The 20852-nt window shown below is 39.5% G+C and overlaps 1 protein-coding gene across 1 annotated transcript in view; it reads left to right on the forward strand.

The window, feature by feature from the left end:
• Positions 1-20852, forward strand: part of LOC106093072 (sex peptide receptor) — an 87589-nt gene that overhangs the window by 17013 nt on the left and 49724 nt on the right. The window contains exon 2 of the mRNA XM_013260053.2: positions 1530-1660. Within this exon, the coding sequence (XP_013115507.2) occupies positions 1530-1660 (131 nt within the window). The remainder of the gene's footprint in view (positions 1-1529; positions 1661-20852) is intronic.

The raw sequence follows: 20852 nt of genomic DNA on the forward strand, positions 1-20852 counted from the left end.
AAACTCGATAAAATGTTAATTTTCAAAAACTTGTTGGTGTATTGAGCTCAAGAAACCGAAAAACTGGGTTTGAAAACCAAACTGATCATCCTGACTGTGTGTGTGCCACTTACACGCAAAAAGTAGAACTTCCTTCGCCGAAGCAGTTTTTCCGCCAAACCCTTTTTTATGATTGAAAAAAACTAGTTCAAGAGAACTAAATCCGAAGAATAAGGTGCTTGCTGAAGCAATTCGAACTTTAATTCGTGTATTTTTTCCATCGCAATGGTGGACTTTCAATTTTAACAAATTCACTTAGATCGTTTACTTTTGAAAACGACATGCAAACTAAACACCATGGCGGCTTGCAACTTAAAATATATGTTTTAAAAGGTTGTCACTTTTCGTGAAAGTATTTATTTCTATGCTACTACCTTCGCAGTTTCGAAGCAGACAAACAGTTTTGAAAATAAGATTCCCTGCAAAACTAAACACATTTCTCTCATAATTCTATACCCTTCACCCTGGGATGGAAGAGTACTAACTTCGTTATTCCTTCTAAATATTGGTCGAATACTCCATAAAGTGTATACATTCTTGATCGCCATAGTATTTTAATTCGATCAAGCCTTGTCCGTCCGTCTGCCTGTCTATGGAAAGCACGCAAATTTTCGAAGCTTGTGCAAAATTTCAAGCGCGAAATTTTGCACAAATTCTTCTTATTAGTGTAGGTCGTTCGGAAATATAAATGGGATATATCGGTCTATGTTTTGATATAGCTGCTACATTAACTGATCTGGGATTTTGACTTCTTGACTCGGGAGCAGTTCTTATCCGATTTGGCTAAAATTTTACAATAGGTCTTTTGTTCTGACTTTTAATAATTATGCCATGAATGATTCAAACCGGTCCATAGCCTGATATAGCTGTTTTATAAGCTGATTTTCATTTATAAGCTGACTTCTTGAGCCTCTAGAAGGTGCAATTACCAACCGATTTGATTGAAATTTTGTACTTTATTTCACTACAACTTCCAACAGGCGCACGAAGTATAATCCAAATCGGTCTTTAACCTGATATAGCTCTCATATAATCCGAAAGCCCATCTTTAACTTGAGTTTCTAGAGGGCGCAATTACTGTCCGACTTCCAACTGCCATGACAAGTAATGGACCATACTTGTCATGGCTGTTGGAAGTCACAAAAAATCGGAGTCATTCAAAGAACATGTCGATTGCGATCAATGGTGGGTGGAATTTAGCCGAATTAAACGCGCTTTTACTTGTTTCGGTCCACAAAGTTTCAAGGCATATAACGATAACATCATTTTGACAATCATTTACTTTCGGTGTTCCCCATTTAAATCTCGAAGCTAATTAAAATGCCCAACCTAACTAAGGAAGCTGGAAGAAGTGAATTTAATTATCGTTGCCTTTTATTCGGTTGTAGATTCTCCGTATCTTTTTTGTTTTTTACATTCAAGCTACTTAAAACTTTAATTATTTTCAATCATAACTTGTTTGCTTTGTTTTTTTTTTGTCCCCTTTTCAGGTATGGCCATATTTGATATGCTGACGGTAATATTTCCGGCTCCTGGTCTCATCTACATGTACACGTTTGGCAATCACTACAAGCCCCTGCATCCGACGAGCCTCTGTCGAGCCTACATAATATTCGTCGATGTAAGTTATGCGCTTTTGTTGTTTGAATCCTTCATGTTTGTTGTTGTTCATCCTTTTGTTGAATTCTTCCCCTCCTTTCCTGTTCCTCTGTTGAGGAGGAAGTTGGCAACTTACAAAGTTTGCAAAGTATTTAATTATGGACATTTTCCTGGGAAAGAACATCGTAGAATGAAAATGTTTTCCTCTCGACGCCGATAATGAAAACAGTCGCTTAAGAATGTTGTGAGTACCGGGTGCGGGGTTTGGGGGCTTTGTCATGGAGATTCCATGGGAGTTGGACAACAGAATTGAGGGGTGGAATATATTTCAGCATAATAATGTTGTCAATTGGATTTTTTTCTTCCTCTTACTCATTTTTACGTAATCAACATTTGAATTTTAGCTCACACTTCTGTAGCCATCTGTTGCCGAAAGCAATTTGCATATTCATCGGAGTTCATTTGGTGTGAAATTACATATTTTTTGGAAAACTAAGCAAACATTTAATGCGAATGTCGCAAGCCAGACGAGTGGTTTATGAAGCGCCCACAGTGTTTTGTGGTACTGGACATTACTTATACGCCTACGCGAATAAAGAGGGAGGAGAATGAAAAATCACAATGCAATACATCAAAAGTATTTGACATACATCAGTCAAAAGTTTTGACAATTATACGGCAACGCATTTATATAAATGAACACCGCATGTTCTGTGGGAAAAATTATGTTTTTCCAGACAGTTGATGGCATTATCTGTACAGTATATCAAATTATAATAACAAGTTAAAACACAGTGGTCTCAATGCGATAGTCAATATTTTCGTCTAGTCGTAGTTGCATTTGTTTGTAACACCCGCCTGTCTGTCCATGCTATGTAATACAGGTCGCAATTTTCATCCAATTATCTTCAATATATTTACTTTACTTTAATTGGCTATGACAGAATATTTGTTCTTGTTCCACTAGCCGAACGTAGAATAGCGTTCCAAGCGCCTCGATCTTCCGCTCTCACTCTGACACCAAGTTTCGAGGTGTCTCCCCCAACTTGATCTTTCCATCGGGCTTTTGGTCTTCCCGGTTTGCGTGTACCACCGTGTTTGCCTTCAAAAGACTTCTTTGCTGGAGCTTCTTCATCCATTCTGACAACATGACCTATCCAACGCTAACTATGCTATCGTCGTCATACAGCTCATAGAGCTCGTGGTTCATACGTCGCCTATATTCCCCGTTAACGCAAACTGGTCCATATATTTTACGAAGAATCTTTCTCTCAAATACTCCAAGCACTGCCTCATCTGCTTTCACAAGTACCCATACTTCAGAACCATATAACAGCACGGATAGTATCAGTGTCTTATAAAGTGTAGTCTTCGTCTGTCGAGAGATGGCCTTGTTTCTAAATTGCTTACTTGGTCCAAAGTAGCATCTGTATGCCAGTATTATTCTTCGCTTTATCTCAAAACTGGTGTCATTCGTTTCGGTTACGGCGGAGCCGAGGTAGATAAAGTTACTGACAATCTCAAAGTTGTGGTTCCCAACTTTCTCCAACTTTCTTTATCTGCTCGGTTGTGCAAGGCTTTTTGGGAGTTGAAACCATCCATTTCGTCTTATCTCCATTTACTGCCTGACCCATTTTCACTGACTCTCTTTCGATTCTTTCAAAGGCTGCAGTTACTACTTCCGGTGATCGACCTATGATATCGATGTCGTCGGCATAGGCGAGTAGCATGTGCTCTTTTGTGATTAGTGTGCCATATCTATTCACATCTGCATCTCGTATAATCTTCTCCAGCAGGATATTAAAAAGATCACACGATAGGATGTCTCCTTGTCTGAAACCTAGTTTGGTATTAAATGGTTCGGAGAGATTCTTTGCTATTATTACTGCGGAACGCGTATCAGCAAGTGTCATCCTGCAGAGTCTTATTAATTTTGCGGGGATACCAGACTCAGACATGGCTTGAAATACCTTTGAACGTAAAGGAGTATCGAAGGCGACTTTGTAGTCAACAAAGAGGTGGTAGGTGTTGATTTGTCCTTCTCGGGTCTTTTCCAGGATTTGGCGCAGTGTGAATATCTGGTCTAGGGTGGATTTACCTGGTCTAAAGCCGCATTGATAGGGCCCAATTATCTCATTGACTTTAGATTTTAATCTTTCACTCAGTACGCTCGAGAGTATCTTGTATGCGATGGGGAGGAGACTTATTCCTCTGTAGTTGGCACATTTCGTCTTGTCTCCTTTCTTGTGTACGGGACATAGTATGCTGAGGTTCCAATCATCGGGTATGCGTTCTTTTAGCCAGATAGCGCAGATAAGCTGATGCATACGCCTTATCAGCGTGTCGCCTCCGGTCTTAAATAGTTCAGCGGGTAACCCGTCGGCTCCTGCTGCCTTGATGTTCTTTAGTCGGGTTACTGCTACTTGGACCTCATTCTGACTAGGAGGTAAATAGAATGTTTACCTACTAGTCAGAATCATCAGGGATTGGTTCTCATCAGGGATTGGTCCCTTCATCAGGGATTGGTTCTGCGGTATCCTCTTCGCCGCCAACATCGGACATTAGCAGTTGGGTAAAATGTTCTTTACATATTCTCAGCATGTTATCTGCGTCAGTTACCAGATTTCTTTCTTTGTCTCTCCAGGAGGGTGTGTCTGCACCAAAGCCATCGGTTTGGTGTTTAATTCTTTGGTAGAATTTCCGGACTTCATTCTGACTCCTGTACATCTCAATTCGCTCACACTCACGTCTTTCTATTTCCTTTTTCTTTCCGCGGAATAGACGTTTCTCCTCTTTCCTTTTCTCCCGATACCTCTCCTTCATCTGGCGTTGCTACTGATTGCAGGGTTTCTCTATATGCCGCATTCTTGGCTTCAGTAGCATCTCGACACTCTTGGTCGTACCATGGGTTTTTTGGAGGAGCCTTCCGGTACCCAAGTTCGGATTTCGCGGCATTTTCCATGGAGTGGGCAACAGTTTGCCACTGCGCCATTATATCATCGGAACAAGGAGTGCTTTCATCAAGCAGTTGGGTCAGTCGAGTGGAGTATTCCGCTGCCATTTGTTGAGTTTGCAGCTTTTCAATGTCCAGCTTCCGTGCAGTGTCAGATCGTACTTTCCTCGCCATGTTCAAACGGGTGCGAACCTGTGCTGCAACAAGGTAATGGTCCGAATCTATATTCGCTCCACGGATCGATCGTACATCGAACACGCTGGATGAATGCCTTCTATCTATCACATCGTGATCAATTTGGTTTCTCGTGTTTTGATCGGTGACAGCCATGTGGCTTTGTGAATATTTTTATGTTGAAATCTGGTGCTACTAACTACCATGTTTTTTTGCCGCGGCGAAATCTATCAGCCTCAACCCATTACTGGACGTTATCTCGTGGAGGCTAAACTTTCCGACTGTTGGACCACAAAGGTCTTCCTTCCCTATTTTCGCATTAAAATCTCCCAGAACGATTTTAATATCATGGGCGGGGCAGCGGTCATATTCTCTCTCTAGGCGCTCGTAGAAAATATCCTTGGTCTGCTCGTCTTTGTCTTCTGTCGGGGCATGGGCACAAATAAGACTGATGTTGAAGAATTTGGCTTTTATGCGGATTGTGGCTAGCCTCTCATCCACCGGAGTAAAGCTGGAGACAAGGTGTTTCAGTCTCCGACTAACCACAAATCCGCAGACAAATTTATGCCTCGTGTTATGGCAGCTATGGTATAGTTCGTCACCGTTTTGTGTTGTAGTGACGCCATTCCCAGTCCATCGCACTTCCTGTAAGGCGGTTATATCTGCCTTGTACTTCTCTAATACATCCACCTTCTCTAGAAAGAGTGCGGACATTCCAGGTGCATATCCGCAAATCATGGTAATTTTTTCGTTTGCGTGGGTCGTCAACGTTGGGGGGGTCCGTTTTTACTATTCCTTTGTTTCCCATAGGCCTAGCGCCCCAACCGCATGGGTTTTCTATCACGTATCCCTCGTTGTGGCGAGCCGCTTGCTCCAAGATCCGACGCTCGCCGCCAGCCGCCCCTAACCTGGGAACAGACGCTGATGTTGGCTATTGGTTATTTTAAGGTGCAAGTAACTCGCCTTGTCATCTCGAGTATCATTGGCACTCAGTATTTAGTTAAGAGCCAGTGCCACCTGACTCCTCGCTGAGACTCTCCTCTCGAAAATCGCTGACTGCCCGCGGCCACATTTGCAGCTACTCCGCAGAAAAAGGAGCTTTCCACCATCCGCAACTTGTGGACGCGCCGGGTAGCGTTCAGCTAAGCTTCCCGTGATAACCAAACAAGTCGCAGCTCAAAGTTCCAGCCTGTTGGTGCTCACAGTCATCCCGTATCGGACGGGTTATCTTCAATATGGCACAGGCATATTTTTCATGTCATACGCTTTGTTTTCTAGTATATTTGCAAGAATAGCGTGCAAGCTTTTGTGCAACTAAAAAATTTTCTTTTTTTTAATTAGCCGAAACAATTGCTTATTTACCTATTAGACGACATGCGTTCTTGATCTCATTCGTACAAATCTAATCACTTTTATCTGAATTTGATACAGAATGGATCAACACTTGTCTCACTTCCATTGAAACCATTTTCCCGAAAAAACAAAATTTTGTTACGATTTGTGCAATAATTTTGTGTATATTATTCATGGGATGTTGTGAATGTGATAACATTGCTCATTTGGGTTTGCATGCATAAGTACTTGGTTGCGTATCAGTATTGCAATGTGCCTCACCAACAAGTATACGTTCCTTGAACCATCTAAAGCACACCATTCAAACACAAGTACCAGCTGGCATTCTTCCGCGCGCAATAAACCTTTACAACTGAGTTCATTCGAAAGCAAACTAATTAGGACTCCCATCATTCGAAAAGAATTACTTTCAGTAGCTAGAGATTCAATGCAGTCAAGTGGTAAGCGAAATTGTTTGCAGCCCTAATTGAAAATTATATCCCCATTAGAGATGTCAGAATAATTTATTGAGTATTTCGATGGCATGCATAGCACATAAATAATCGTGTCTTGCACCAATAAAATGTTGTTGTGAATTGTAATTGAAGTTGTATTTCCTCTCATTCGCAAGGACAATTGGGTAGTGCTAACGACATTGCATGTTGTTGGCATAACACGACAATGACACAATTTCAATTCACTTTCAATGGCAGCTATTGCTGCAAATGTGCATTCTTGACTGCAGAATAATTTTCCAAAGTTTTCAAAAGAAAACATCGTTAGTGTCATCATGACATCGAAAGCATTTGCTTGAGCATATTGCCATAAAAGCAGCGCAATACGATAACAAACACGATTACTAATTTCCAACAAAACGTAGTCACTTATAAGTACATACGAGTGTATATTTACCGATGCATAAACAATAACTACATGCATATTAGGGTGTACTGCGAAAGTGAACAACAACTACATACTACTCTAAAGGGTAAGCAAAGCCAAGAGTCGGGCGGAGCCAACTGTATAATACCCTACACCACCGAGTCTACGTACTAATTTTAATACATGAAACCTATGTTGAAATCTAGTCAGCCTTTATTGTACATACCTATTGAATAGAACCTTGATAGATTTTCTTACGAAAAATTCTAAATTGTAGCTACTACAGTCTACAGTCCACATCAGTTGAAGATATTGTATAAATGGAAGCTTTATCTAAATCTGGACCGAATTGATGAAATTTAGCTTAGTAAGAGCGTGCTAAGTTCGGCCGGGCCGAATCATATATATACCCTCCACCATGGACCGCATTTATCGAGTTCTATGCGTGGTATCACTTCTTAGCCAAACAAAGAATATTGAATAAGATCTGTTATGCTATTGGAGCTATAGTCCGATTCGGACCATAAATGAATGCTGAACATTATAGAAGTCATTGTGTAATATTTCAGTTCATTCGGATAAGAATTTCGTCTTGTAGGGGCTCAAGAAGCAAAATCGGGAGATAGGTTTATATGGGAGCTGTATCAAGCTATTGATCGATTCAGACTATATAAAACACGTATGTTGAAGGTCATGAGAGAAGTCGTTGTACAAAATTTCAGCCAAATCGGATGAGAATTGCGCCCTCTAGAGGTTCGAGAAGTCAAGATCCCAGATCGGTTTATATGGCAGCTATATCAAGTGTTGTGTGCGCGATGTCAAGACTTGTATAGGGCCACTAACCGTGTTATTATGAATGACACAAGGTGTATTTGATTGGCAACACGGCATAAACAGCTGCCGTATAGGTGCGGTGTTCATGACTGGTGGCTTGGGTTCAAATACAAACAATGAGAAGAAAAGTGAAAGGAAAAAGGGGCATGACAGGAAATTTTTGGAAGATGGACGATTTCCTGGGCTTTTTCCTTTCTCTTGGATTTGAACATTGAAGCAGGTTGGACGTGTGGAATCGAGTGAAATCGAGTGTTTTTTTTTTTTTTTTGTTGTTGTGAAAACTAAAGCCAGGCATATGCCTTGTAGTATGACCTAACCAACACTTTTAAAGAAGAAGAAAGAGGTGTTAATGGTTGTGTTTTTTTATTGATGGTTAATTATGTGCCAAACAAACATTGTAATTTGAATTTTAAACCTAATTTAAAGAGCAAAATGAACTTACTTGCTAAATAACTTACAAAGTAAAATAAACTATCTAAACACTTAAAAGCTAAAGAAACCATAAACACTTACAAGCTAAATAAAACATAAAAACTTACAAGCTAAATAAACCTCAACATTACAAGCAACTACGAATATAAATGTATCTTTTCGGCCACGTCCAGCCACCATCACCGCTTCAATCAACGTGGGAGACGCAGCAAACTGGCATGCTCAGGCCGACATGCCGCATGTAAAGCCCTATGCGGACGGTTGAATTACCACTAACTTCGGACAAACGGACTCCAGACCTGACTTCCTTATTTTCCTTTTGTTTCAGCCTATATTTGTAAATAAAGAAAAATGCAAATGTTTATTAAGAGTGGCTAGGTAGGACAATCGTGTTAAGATTCTATGATATTTACCTTTTTTGACTTTTGTATAAAAGGTGCCCAAGGCGTCTCAGGTTGAGCTCAGCTTAGGTAGCTTTGGCGTAGGTTTGAAGTGGGGGTAGTGTCCCAATAGTGAGGCCGAATGTGCTGTCTCTAATGCAAGAGAAGCTAAGAAAAATACATGCATATGTATATTTTTAAATATAACGCCACCGAGATAAAAAGACTACATGAAAAGAACATACAAACAAGTAAAAAGGCGTTAAGTTCGGCCGGGCCGAACTTTGGATACCCACCACCTCGGGTATATATGTAAACCACCTTTCATCAAAATTCGGTGAAAATTTCATACCTTATACTCATATACCTCATACCGATCTGAACTATATACGACACGGATGTCGAAAAGCCGAACATAAGTCACTGTGTCAAATTTCAGTGAAATCGGATTATAAATGCGCCTTTTATGGGGCCAAGACTTTAAATCGTGATATCGGTCTACATGGCAGCTATATCCAAATCTGGACCGATTTGGGCCGAGTTGCATAAACATGTCGAAGAGCCTAACACTAAGCACTGTCCCAAATTTCGGCGAAATCGGACAATAAATGCCTCTTTTATGGGCCCTAAACTTTAAATCCAGAGATCGGTCTATATAGCAGCTATATTCAAATCTGGACCGATCTGGGCAAAATTGAAGAAGGACGTCGAAGAGTCTAACCAAACTCACTGTCTCAAATTTCAGCGACATCGGACAATAAATGCGTCTTTTATGGCCCCAAAACCTATATATCGGTCTATATGGCAGCTATATCCAAATCTGGACCGATCTGTGCGATATTGCAGAAGTACGTCAAGGGGCTTAACTTAACTCACTGTTCTAAATTTCGGGGACATAGGGCAATAAAAGAGCATTTTATGGGCCCAAAACCATAAATCAAGAAATCGGTCTATATGGCAGCTATATCCAAATTTGAACCGATCTGGACCAAATTGAAGAAATATGTCGCAGAGCCTAACACATCTCACTGTCCCAAATTTCAGCAAAATCGGATAATGAATGTGGCTATTATGGGCCTTACACCATAAATCGCAGGATCGATCTATATGACAGCTATATCTAAATCTGGACCGATCTGAGCCAAATTAATGAAGGATGTCGATAGGCCTTATACAATTCACTGCCCCGAATTTTATCAAAATCGGATAATAAATGTGGCTTTTGTGGGCCTAAGACCCTAAACCGGAGGATCGGTTTATATGGCAGCTATATCCAAATCTGGACCGATCTAAGCCAAATTGACAAAGGATGTCGAAGGGCCTAACACAACTCACTGTCCCAAATTTCAACAAAATCGGATAATAAATGTGGCTTTTATGGGCCTAAGACCCTAAATCGGCGGATCGGTCTATATGGGGGCTATATCAAGATATAGTCCGATATAGCCCATCTTCGAACTTAATCTGCTTATGGACAAAAAAAGAATCTGTGTAAAATTTTAGCTCAATATCTCTAGTTTTAAAGACTGTAGCGTGATTTCAACAGACAGACGGACAGACGGACGGATATGGCTAGATCGTCTTAGATTTTTACGCTGATCAAGAATATATATATTTTATAGGGTCGGAAATGGATATTTCGATGTGTTGCAAACGGAATGACAAAATGAATATACCCCCATCCTTCTGTGGTGGGTATAAAAATATTAATGCAAATATAGGTACCAAACACAAAGAAAAACAAGTAAAAGCGTGCTAAGTTCGGCCGGGCCGAATCTTATATACCCTCCACCATGGATCGCATTTGTCGAGTTCTTTTCCCGGCATCTCTTCTTAGTCAAAAAAGGATATAAGAAAGGAGTTGCTCTGCTATTAAAACGATATCAAGATATGGTCCGGTTCGGACCACAATTAAATTATATGTTGGAGACCTGTGTAAAATTTCAGCCAATTCATATAAGAATTGCGCCCATTGGGGCTCACGAAGTCAAATAGAGAGAACGATTTACATGGGATCTGTATCGGGCTGTAGACCCATTCAGACCATAATAAACACGTGGTCATGAGAGAATCCGTCGTACAAAATTTCAGGCATATCGGATAATAATTGCGACTTATAGGGGTCAAGAAGTCAAGATCCCAGATCGGTTTATATGGCAGCTATATCAGGTTATGAACCGATTTGAACCTTATTTGACACAGTTGTTGAAAGTAAAAATAAAATACGTTATGCAAAATTTCAGCCAAATCGGATAGGAATTGCGCCCTCTAGAAGCTCAAGAAGTTAAATCCCCAGATCTGTTTATATGACAGCTATATCAGGTTATTGACCGATTTCAACCATACTTGGCACAGTTGTTGGGTATCATAGCAAAACACGTTGTGCAAAATTTCATTCCAATCGGATAAGAATTGCGCCCTCTAGAGGCTCAAGAAGTCAAGATCCCAGATCGGTTTATATGACAGCTATATGAGGTTATGAACCGATTTGAACCATACTTAGCACAATTGTTGGATATCGTAACAAAACACGTCGTTCAAAATTTCATTCCAATCGGATAAGAATTGCGCACTCTAGAGGCTCAAGAAGTCAAGACCCAAGATCGGTTAATATGGCAGCTATATCAGGTTATGAACCGATTTGAACCATACGTGGCACAGTTGTTGGATATCATAACAAAACACGTCGTGCAAAATTTCATCCCAATCGGATAAGAATTGCGCACTCTATAGGCTCAAGAAGTCAAGACCCAAGATCGGTATATATGGCAGCTATATCAAAACATGGACCGATATGGCCCATTTACAATACCAACCGACCTACACTAATAAGAAGTATTTGTGCAAAATTTCAAGCGGCTAGCTTTACTCCTTCGGAAGTTAGCGTGCTTTCGACAGAGAGACTGACGGACGGACGGACAGACGGACTGACATGGCTAGATCGACATAATATTTCACGACGATCAAGAATATATATACTTTATGGGGTCTCAGACGAATATTTCGAGTAGTTACAATCAGAATGACGAAATTAATATACCCCCCATCTTATGGTGGAGGGTATAATAAATAAACATACTTACTAATAAACAGACAGACACATACGGTACCAAGCTGGTGCCATCATCATCTACCGATCTGGGAGTCCATCTCGCATTAATATCGATTCTGTTTCTACACTATGAGAAGAAGAGAAATGCCGTTTCTTATTACTGTTTTTTTTTTCTAAGTTTATGCTGATTTTTTTTTTTTTTTTTTGATTATTTCTTTTTTTATCTTTTTAAATTTCACATTTCCGAATGTTTGCATTTACCTTCCTATTGGATTTTCAAACTAAATTTCAATTGCAATTCGGTTTTGTATTTTAGTTGTTCGCTTGAATAAAATTATGAAAGATTATATAACTTTGAACAGAATACCGAACATGTTGTTGGCTTAGGCTAATTTCGGAAGGTGGTAGGGACAAAGTTCAAGGGTAAGTAAAGGTACTGGCTTTGGGATATTCAATACATGGGAATGGATATCATGGTGAAGCCCGATTGCGGCTTCTGTGGGAGGGCAAAAGCTTGGCAAGTCAGCCGCCAAGCCACGTATCGTCCGGTGCAGTGTAGGTTATTTGTCCATTCATTTCGTGAGTGAACGTGTTCTCCTTTTTATACCCTCCACCAAAAGATGGGGGGTATACTAATTTCGTCATTCTGTTTGTAACTACTCGAAATATTCGTCTGAGACCCCATAAAGTGTATATATTCTTGATCGTCGTGAAATTTTATGTCGATCTAGCCATGTCCGTCCGTCTGTCCGTCCGTCCGTCCGTCCGTCCGTCTGTCTGTCGAAAGCACGCTAACTTCCGAAGGAGTAAAGCTAGCCGCTTGAAATTTTGCACAAATACTTCTTATTAGTGTAGGTCGGTTGGTATTGTAAATGGGCCATATCGGTCCATGTTTTGATATAGCTGCCATATAAACCGATCTTGGGTCTTGACTTCTTGAGCCTCTAGAGTGCGCAATTCTCATTCGATTGGAATGAAATTTTGCATGACGTGTTTTGCTATGATATCCAACAACTGTGCCAAGTATGGTTTAAATCGGTTCATAACCTGATATAGCTGCCATATAAACCGATCTTGGGTCTTGACTTCTTGAGCCTCTAGAGTGCGCAATTCTTATCCGATTGAAATGAAATTTTGCACGACGTGTTTTGTTATGATATCCAACAACTGTGCGAAGTATGGTTCAAATCGGTCCATAACCTGTAATAGCTACCATATAAACCGATCTTGGGTCTTGACTTCTTGACCCTCTAGAGGGCACAATTCTTATCCGATTTGAATGAATTTTTGCACGAAGTATTTCGTTATGATATCCAACAACTGTGCCAAGTATGGTTCAAATCGGTTCATAACCTGATATAGCTGTCATATAAACAGATCTGGGGATTTGATTTCTTGAGCTTCTGGAGGGCGCAATTCCTATCCGATTTGGCTGAAATTTTGCATGACGTATTTTATTTTTACTTTCAACAACTGTGTCAAATAAGGTTCAAATCGGTTCATAACCTGATATAGCTGCCATATAAACCGATCTGGGATCTTGACTTCTTGACCCCTAGAGGTCGCAATTATTATCCGATATGCCTGAAATTTTGTACGATGGATCCTCTCATGACCATCAACAAACGTGTTTATTATGGTCTGAATAGGTCTATAGCCCGATACAGATCCCATATAAATCGTTCTCTCTATTTTACTTCGTGAGTCCCAATGGGCGCAATTCTTATACGAATTGGCTGAAATTTTACACAGGTCTCCAACATATAATTTAATTGTGGTCCGAACCGGACCATATCTTGATATCGTTTTAATAGCAGAGCAACTCTTTTCTTATATCCTTTTTTGCCTAAGAAGAGATGCCGGGAAAAGAACTCAACAAATGCGATCCATGGTGGAGGGTATATAAGATTCGGCCCGGCCGAACTTAGCACGCTTTTACTTGTTTTTTGCATTGTATCTTCGTCTACCCCTATCTTTGTGGACTTATTTCGGCCTTCCTTTTTCATTTTTATTTAGTTAAGACCGGTATGATTTTTGTGTATGGTGTAAGGTTGTCATTGGTTGCAAGAACCACCCCCATCCGGCGAGCTCTAGCCGTGCTCAACGCCAGCATAACGGCAAGGCACCACATGACACTACAACCGCGGATTTATCGTCCGGTAAGTCCTGCACCTCCGAACACCACCATAACACAAGTTCTATTTATTTATTTACGCCTTACTTAGCACAGTTATTGGAAGTCATAACAAAACACCTCATGCAAAATTTCAGCCAAATCGAATGAGGATTGCGCGCTCGGTTTATATGACAGCTATACCAGATTATGAACCGATTTGAATCATACTTAGCACAGTGATTGGAAGTAATACCAAAACACTTTGTGCAAAGATTTCAGTTAAATCGGATAATAATTACGCCCTCTTGAGGCTCAAGAAGTCAAGATCCCAGATCGGTTTATATGGCAGCTATATCAGGTTATGGACCGATTTGAACAGCACTCGGCACAGTTGTTGGAAGTCGTAACGAAGAACTTTGTGCCAAATCGGATAGGTATTGCGCCCCCTAGAGGCTCAAGAAGTCAAGACCTCAGAAGGGTTTATATGACAGCTATATCAGGTTATGCACCGATTTCACCCATACTTGGCACAGTTGTTGGAAATATTGGGTTGCCTAAAAAGTAATTGCGGATTTTTTAAAAGAAAGTAAATGCATTTTTAATAAAACTTAGAATGAACTTTAATCAAATATATAATTGCCATTTTGTTCGATAACCTTTTGCCATCTTCCTGGCAAATTTAGTATTCCACGCTCATAGAACTTCTGGCCTTTATCTGCAAAAAACTGAACCAAGTGCGATTTTATAGCCTCATCATTGCCGAAAGTTTTACCATTTAAGGAGTTCTGCAAAGACCGAAATAAATGGTAGTCTGATGGTGCAAGGTCAGGGCTATATGGTGGATGCATCAAAAGTTCCCAGCCAAGCTCACTCAGTTTTTGGCGAGTGACCAAAGATGTGTGCGGTCTAGCGTTGTCCTGGTGGAATATGACACCTTTACGATTGACCAATTCTGGTCGCTTCCCCTTGATGGTTGTATTCAATTTGTCCAATTGTTGACAGTAATCATCCGAATTAATCATCTCCAGTTATGATTCGTTTTAAAAACGGATCGAATTCATTGCGTTTAAGGTGCATATCACAAGCGTTGATTCGGTTTGTTAAATGAATTTCTTTCAATACATGTGGTACCCATATTAAAATTGACGCCAAACAAACAAATGTAAACAAAATTTCGCGCACTTTTTTTCTAAAGCAAGCTAAAAGTAACAGCTGTTAACTGACAGAAGAAAGAATGCAATTACAGAGTCACAAGTCGTTGAAAAAATTTGTCAACGCCGCCTATATTACTACTATATTACCGACAATTACTTTTTGGGCAACCCAATAATAACAAAACATTTCGTGTAAAATTTCAGCCAAATCAGATAAGAATTGCGTCCTCTAGTGGCTCAAGAAGTAAAGATCCAAGATCGGTTTATATGGCAGCTATATTAAAACATGTACCGAAATAGCTCATTTACAATCCCAACTGACCTACACTAAAAAGAAGTATTTGTGCAAAATTTTAAGCGGATAGCTTTACTCCTTCGAAAGTAAGCGTGTTTTGGACAGACAGACAGACGGACAGACGGACGGACGGACATGGCTATCAAGATTATATATACTTTATGGGATCTTAGGTGAATATTTAGAGAAGAACAGAATGACGAATGTAGTATATCCCATCCTATGGTGGAGGGTATACAAATTTTTATCATATAAAATTTTGAAGAATTTCATTTAGGTGCTATAGCAACAACAACAAATCTTAAACAATGATATTATGTCGAAAGCTAACTAGTAGGGGAGAATATTTGAAATTTATGACGTTTACTACTTTTTATACAAGTATATGACGTTTTCGACGTTTACAACTTTTTACTGACCATTTCTGGCGATCAGTTATAAAATAGTTTCTATATACAAGGATGACATTTTCCTATCTGCCGTAAAACCATGGCTCAGTTGCTATAGTAAGACTGAGAACATGAATGTTGCGATTGTATTCATAAATACCTTTTATACATTGTAATCGCGTAAACCTCTATATAAAATTTCCATGACAAATCAATTGCGTACTTTTATAGCATGTAATTAATTTTTGTGTGTGTGTATTTGTGGGTTTGTCCACGGCGCTCCCTATTATTTGCTTATATGCATATGGATAAGCTTCACATGCTGACATAAGACACGCTTAGTACATTGACAGTGATAAATATTCGCCATTATGATGAGTATCTGGGGAATCGTCGTGGCACTATTATTTGTTATAGTCTGACATTTATCATCGATAAAATTACTTTTTTAACAAAAAGCGTAAAAAATGCAAACAAAAGGGACGCCTAAGTGGACGCCTAGCAATAACGCATATAATTCCGACCATAGCCTTCAATAAGACGCAAACACGCTCACACACACACACGCATACACACACACTCCAACAGCTGCCGCTGGCAAAGGACAAAAGGGTATAGCGCATTAAAAATGTCATACTAAACTCTTTTATAATGTCCTCATGAACTCATTAATCAATAAAGCATTATGAGGATAATGATGATGTTGATGATGATAGAGATAGAGATAGGGATTGAATGAGCTAACGTAGCATGGTGTCATTAGTTCAGAAAATATTTCAATACAGTGGACTTGGAAGGCAACAGCAATAACAACAAGAGAATGCTGCTTACAGCCACATTGACAAGAAATCATGTTCTTAGTGTGTATGTGTATGTAAATTGTGTCAAAACATTGTTCTCTTCTCTCGCTCTCTCTCTCTCTCTCTCTCCTTATTTGAGCTCTTTCAACGACCATTGTTGAAAGGGTTATCTCCTTCCCTCAATCACACACACACACACACACACATTATATACTTTACTGATTATGTTGTAAGGATTCCATGATGTTGTTAATGACGATGAGTTAACCATTCTGTCATTGCCGTCGTGATCCTTACTCTCTTTCCTCTTTCTGACGCCAAAATTCATCACCAGCACACACACGCAACATATACACTTATCGAAAGTAAATGAAAGGATGTGAAGATGAAGAACACATTGTCCCCGTATTAGTGCGAAAAATTAACACCGTTAATGTGCTCATGTCTTACACATGTGCAAACAGACAATCACATAAATGATTTTTTAGAGAGGCATCTTGATAAGGGTGATAAAGCTCTTAGAAGTTCCTAAGAAATAGGTAATTGGAGAAAATGTGTTTTCCCTTCAAACATTTTGGAAAAAAAAGATAATTACAATATTTGAGATGAACTTCATGGTCCCTGAACTACAGGTATACTAGTTTAGGTCATTACACTTACCAAACTAAATTCTTAGTTAATTTCATAGATTGTAATATAGATAGTTGGATATAAACCTCACAAATGTGGCACATGAGTTAGGCAAAGGGACACGACTGGCCATATAGCAACACATTACAAATTATTTATCTGACTATTCGATTTATTATTTTCTGGATATTAATTCATTATATCCACCACCGAAGGATGGGGGTATATTCATTTTGTCACTCCGTTTGCAACACATCCGAATATCCATTTCCAACCCTATAAAGTATATATAAATTCTTGATCAGCGTAAAAATCTAAGACGATCTAGCCATGTCCGTCCATCTGTCTGTTGAAATCACGCTACAGTCTTTAAAAATAGAGATATCGAGCTGAAATTTTGCACAGATTATTTTTCTGTTCATAAACAGGTAAAGTTCGAAGATGGGCTATATCGGACTATATCTTGATATAGCCCCCACATAAACCGATCCGCCGATTTAGCGTCTTAGACCCATAAAAGCCACATTTATTATCCGATTTTGCTCAAATTTGGAACAGTGAGTTGTGTTAGGCCCTTCGATATTCGTCTTTTATTTTGCCCAGATCGGTCCAGATTTGGATATAGCTGCCATATAGACCGATCTCTCGATTTAAGGTTTTGGGCTCATAAAAGGCACAATAATTGTCCGATTTCGCCAAAATTTGAGACAGTGAGTTGTGTTAGGCCCTTCGTCAGCCCTCTTCAGTTTAGTCCACATCGGTTCAGTTTTTGATATAGCTGCCAGTTAATCCGATCTCTCGATTTAAAGTCTTGGCCCCATAAAAGCCACATTTATAATCCGATTTCGCTGAAATTTGACATCGTGACTTAAGGAGCCTAATTTAACTTGACATCCGTATAGTATATGGTTCAGATCGGTCAATATTTGGATATGGCATCAAAAAGAGCAATATTTTGAAAATTGAAAAGTGGCTTGTACTTAATAGACCACTCAATATCCGTGTCGAATTTGGTCCAAATCGCACCATTTTTCGATAAAGCTGCTATGGGGGTATAAGGTATGCATTTCCACCGGATCATGACGAAAGGTGGTTTTCACATACACCCGAGATGGTGGGTATCCAAAGGTCGGCCCAGCCGAACATAACGCCGTTTTCCTTTTTCTTATTATCCCTTTTTTCAATCAAATAAAATTTGGTTAACCCATTAGTAGCGAGCGTGTAGAAAATACCCAAAAATAGAGCTGCCTAAAAACAACTCTAGCACGACTAAGGAAAGAGATAGCCCAATGAAGATTTGATTAATCAATAAAATGTTCTCGTCATTCAAGTGAGTTAAATTGGCATGTAGAATGTCTGCAATTTTACAAAGGTGAATAACTTATACAAAAACAAGTAAAAGCGTGTTAAGTTCGGCCGGGCCGAATCTTATATACCCTCCACCATGGATCGCATTTGTCGAGTTCTTTTCCCGGCATCTCTTCTTAGGCAAAAAAGGATATAAGAAAAGAGTTGCTCTGCTATTAAAACGATATCAAGATATGGTCCGGTTCGGACCACAATTAAATTATATGTTGGAGACCTGTGTAAAATTTCAGCCAATTCGTATAAGAATTGGGCCCATTGGGGCTCACGAAGTAAAATAGAGAGAACGATTTATATGGGATCTGTATCGGGTTATAGACCGATTCAGACCATAATAAACACGTTTGTTGATGGTCATGAGAGGATCCGTCGTACAAAATTTTAGGCATATCGGATAATAATTGCGACCTCTAGGGGTCAAGAAGTCAAGATCCCAGATCGGTTTATATGGCAGCTATATCAGGTTATGAACCGATTTGAACCTTATTTGACACAGTTGTTGAAAGTAAAAATAAAAAAAGTCATGCAAAATTTCAGCCAAATCAGATAGGAATTGCGCCCTCTAAAAGCTCACGAAGTCGAATCCCCAGATCTGTTTATATGACAGCTATATCAGGTTATGGACCGATTTCAGCCATACTTGGTACAGTTGTTGGGTATCATAGCAAAACACGTTGTGCAAAATTTCATTCCAATGTGCCCTCTAGAGGCTCAAGAAGTCAAGACCCAAGATCGGTTTATATGGCAGCTATATCAGGTTATGGGCCGATTTGAACCGTACTTGGCACAGTTGTTGAATATAATAACAAAACACGTCGTGCAAAACTTTATTTCAATCGGATAAGAATTGCGCACTCTAGAGGCTCAAGAAGTCAAGACCCAAGATCGGTTTATATGGCAGCTATATCAGGTTATGGACCGATTTGAACCATACTTGGCAAAGTTGTTGGATATAATAGCAAAACACATCGTGCATAATTTCATTCTGATCGGATAAGAATTGCGCACGCTAGAGGCTCAAGAAGTCAAGACCCAAGATCGGTTTATATGGCAGCTATATCAAAACATGGACCGATATGGCCCTTTTACAATACCAACTGACCTACACTAATAAGAAGTATTTGTGCAAAATTTCAAGCGGCTAGCTTTACTCCTTCGGAAGTTAGCGTGCTTTCGACAGACAGACGGACGGACGGACGGACATGGCTAGATCGACATAAAATGTCACGACGATCAAGAATATATATACTTTATGGGGTCTTAGATGAATATTTCGAGAAGTTAAAAACAGAATGACGAAATTAGTATACCCCCCATCTTATGGTGGAGGGTATAAAAATATTTTGAGAAAAATTAGGAGCGAGATTTTTGGGAACCGTTTGCATTTGATAGTTTCTACCTTAGAACAAGTAAAACCGTGTTAAGTGCGGCCGTGCCGAACTTTGGATACCTACCACCATGGAGATATTAAACATCCCATTTTATTATGACCCCACTACCATATCCATAGTAATATGCAAATGGGGCTGGTCTGAATCATATTTCATTCAGGCCCCAGAGAAATCTTATACAAATCACAGTTTCGGTGACATCGGACAACAAATCAGCTTTTTATGTGATTAAGACCTTATATTCAAAGATCGGTCTATATATAAAACAAGTAAGGATGGACTAAAGTCGGGCGAAGATGACCTTTTCATACCGTACACCACATTGGATATGCAGGCTAAGTCGTCGAATTTAAAATTTGGTTACATTTGATTTTTTTAGGAGTTCGATAGATAAATGAGTTAGCAAAGGCCTTAAAAGTGAAAATCGGTAGATGCATATATATGGGAACTATTCAATGAAATTCATCAGTCATCAGAAGAGTTGTAAGAGAAACCTTCGTGCTAAATTTTGTGAAAATAAGTTAACAAATTACTAAATTATTGAGTATTGTTCAAAATCGGACGAAAAAATATATATGGGAGCTATATCAAATCAGAACCGATTTGAATAAAATTATCTATTTTTATATCCTAAACCATAGGATGGGGGTATACTAATTTCGTCCTTCTCTTTGTAACACCTCGAAATATGCGTCTGAGACCACATAAAGTGTATGTATTCTTGATCGTCATTTTAAGCCGATCTAGCCATGTCCGTCCGTCCGTCTGTCTGTCAAAAGCACGCTAACTCTCGAAGGAGTAAAGCCGTTTGAAATTTTGTACAAATACATTTTATTAGTGTAGGTCGGTTGTAATTGTAAATGGGCTAAATCGGTCCATGTTTTGATATAGCTGCCATATAAACCGATCTTAGGTATTGACTTCCTGAGCCTCTAGAGGGAGCAATTCTCATCCGATTTGGCTGAAATTTTATATGAGGTGTTTTGTTATGACTTCCAATAACTGTGCTTAGTATGGCGCAAATCGGTAAATAAC

Source organism: Stomoxys calcitrans, chromosome 4 (assembly GCF_963082655.1).
Source record: "Stomoxys calcitrans chromosome 4, idStoCalc2.1, whole genome shotgun sequence".
NCBI classification, from domain to species: domain Eukaryota; kingdom Metazoa; phylum Arthropoda; class Insecta; order Diptera; family Muscidae; genus Stomoxys; species Stomoxys calcitrans.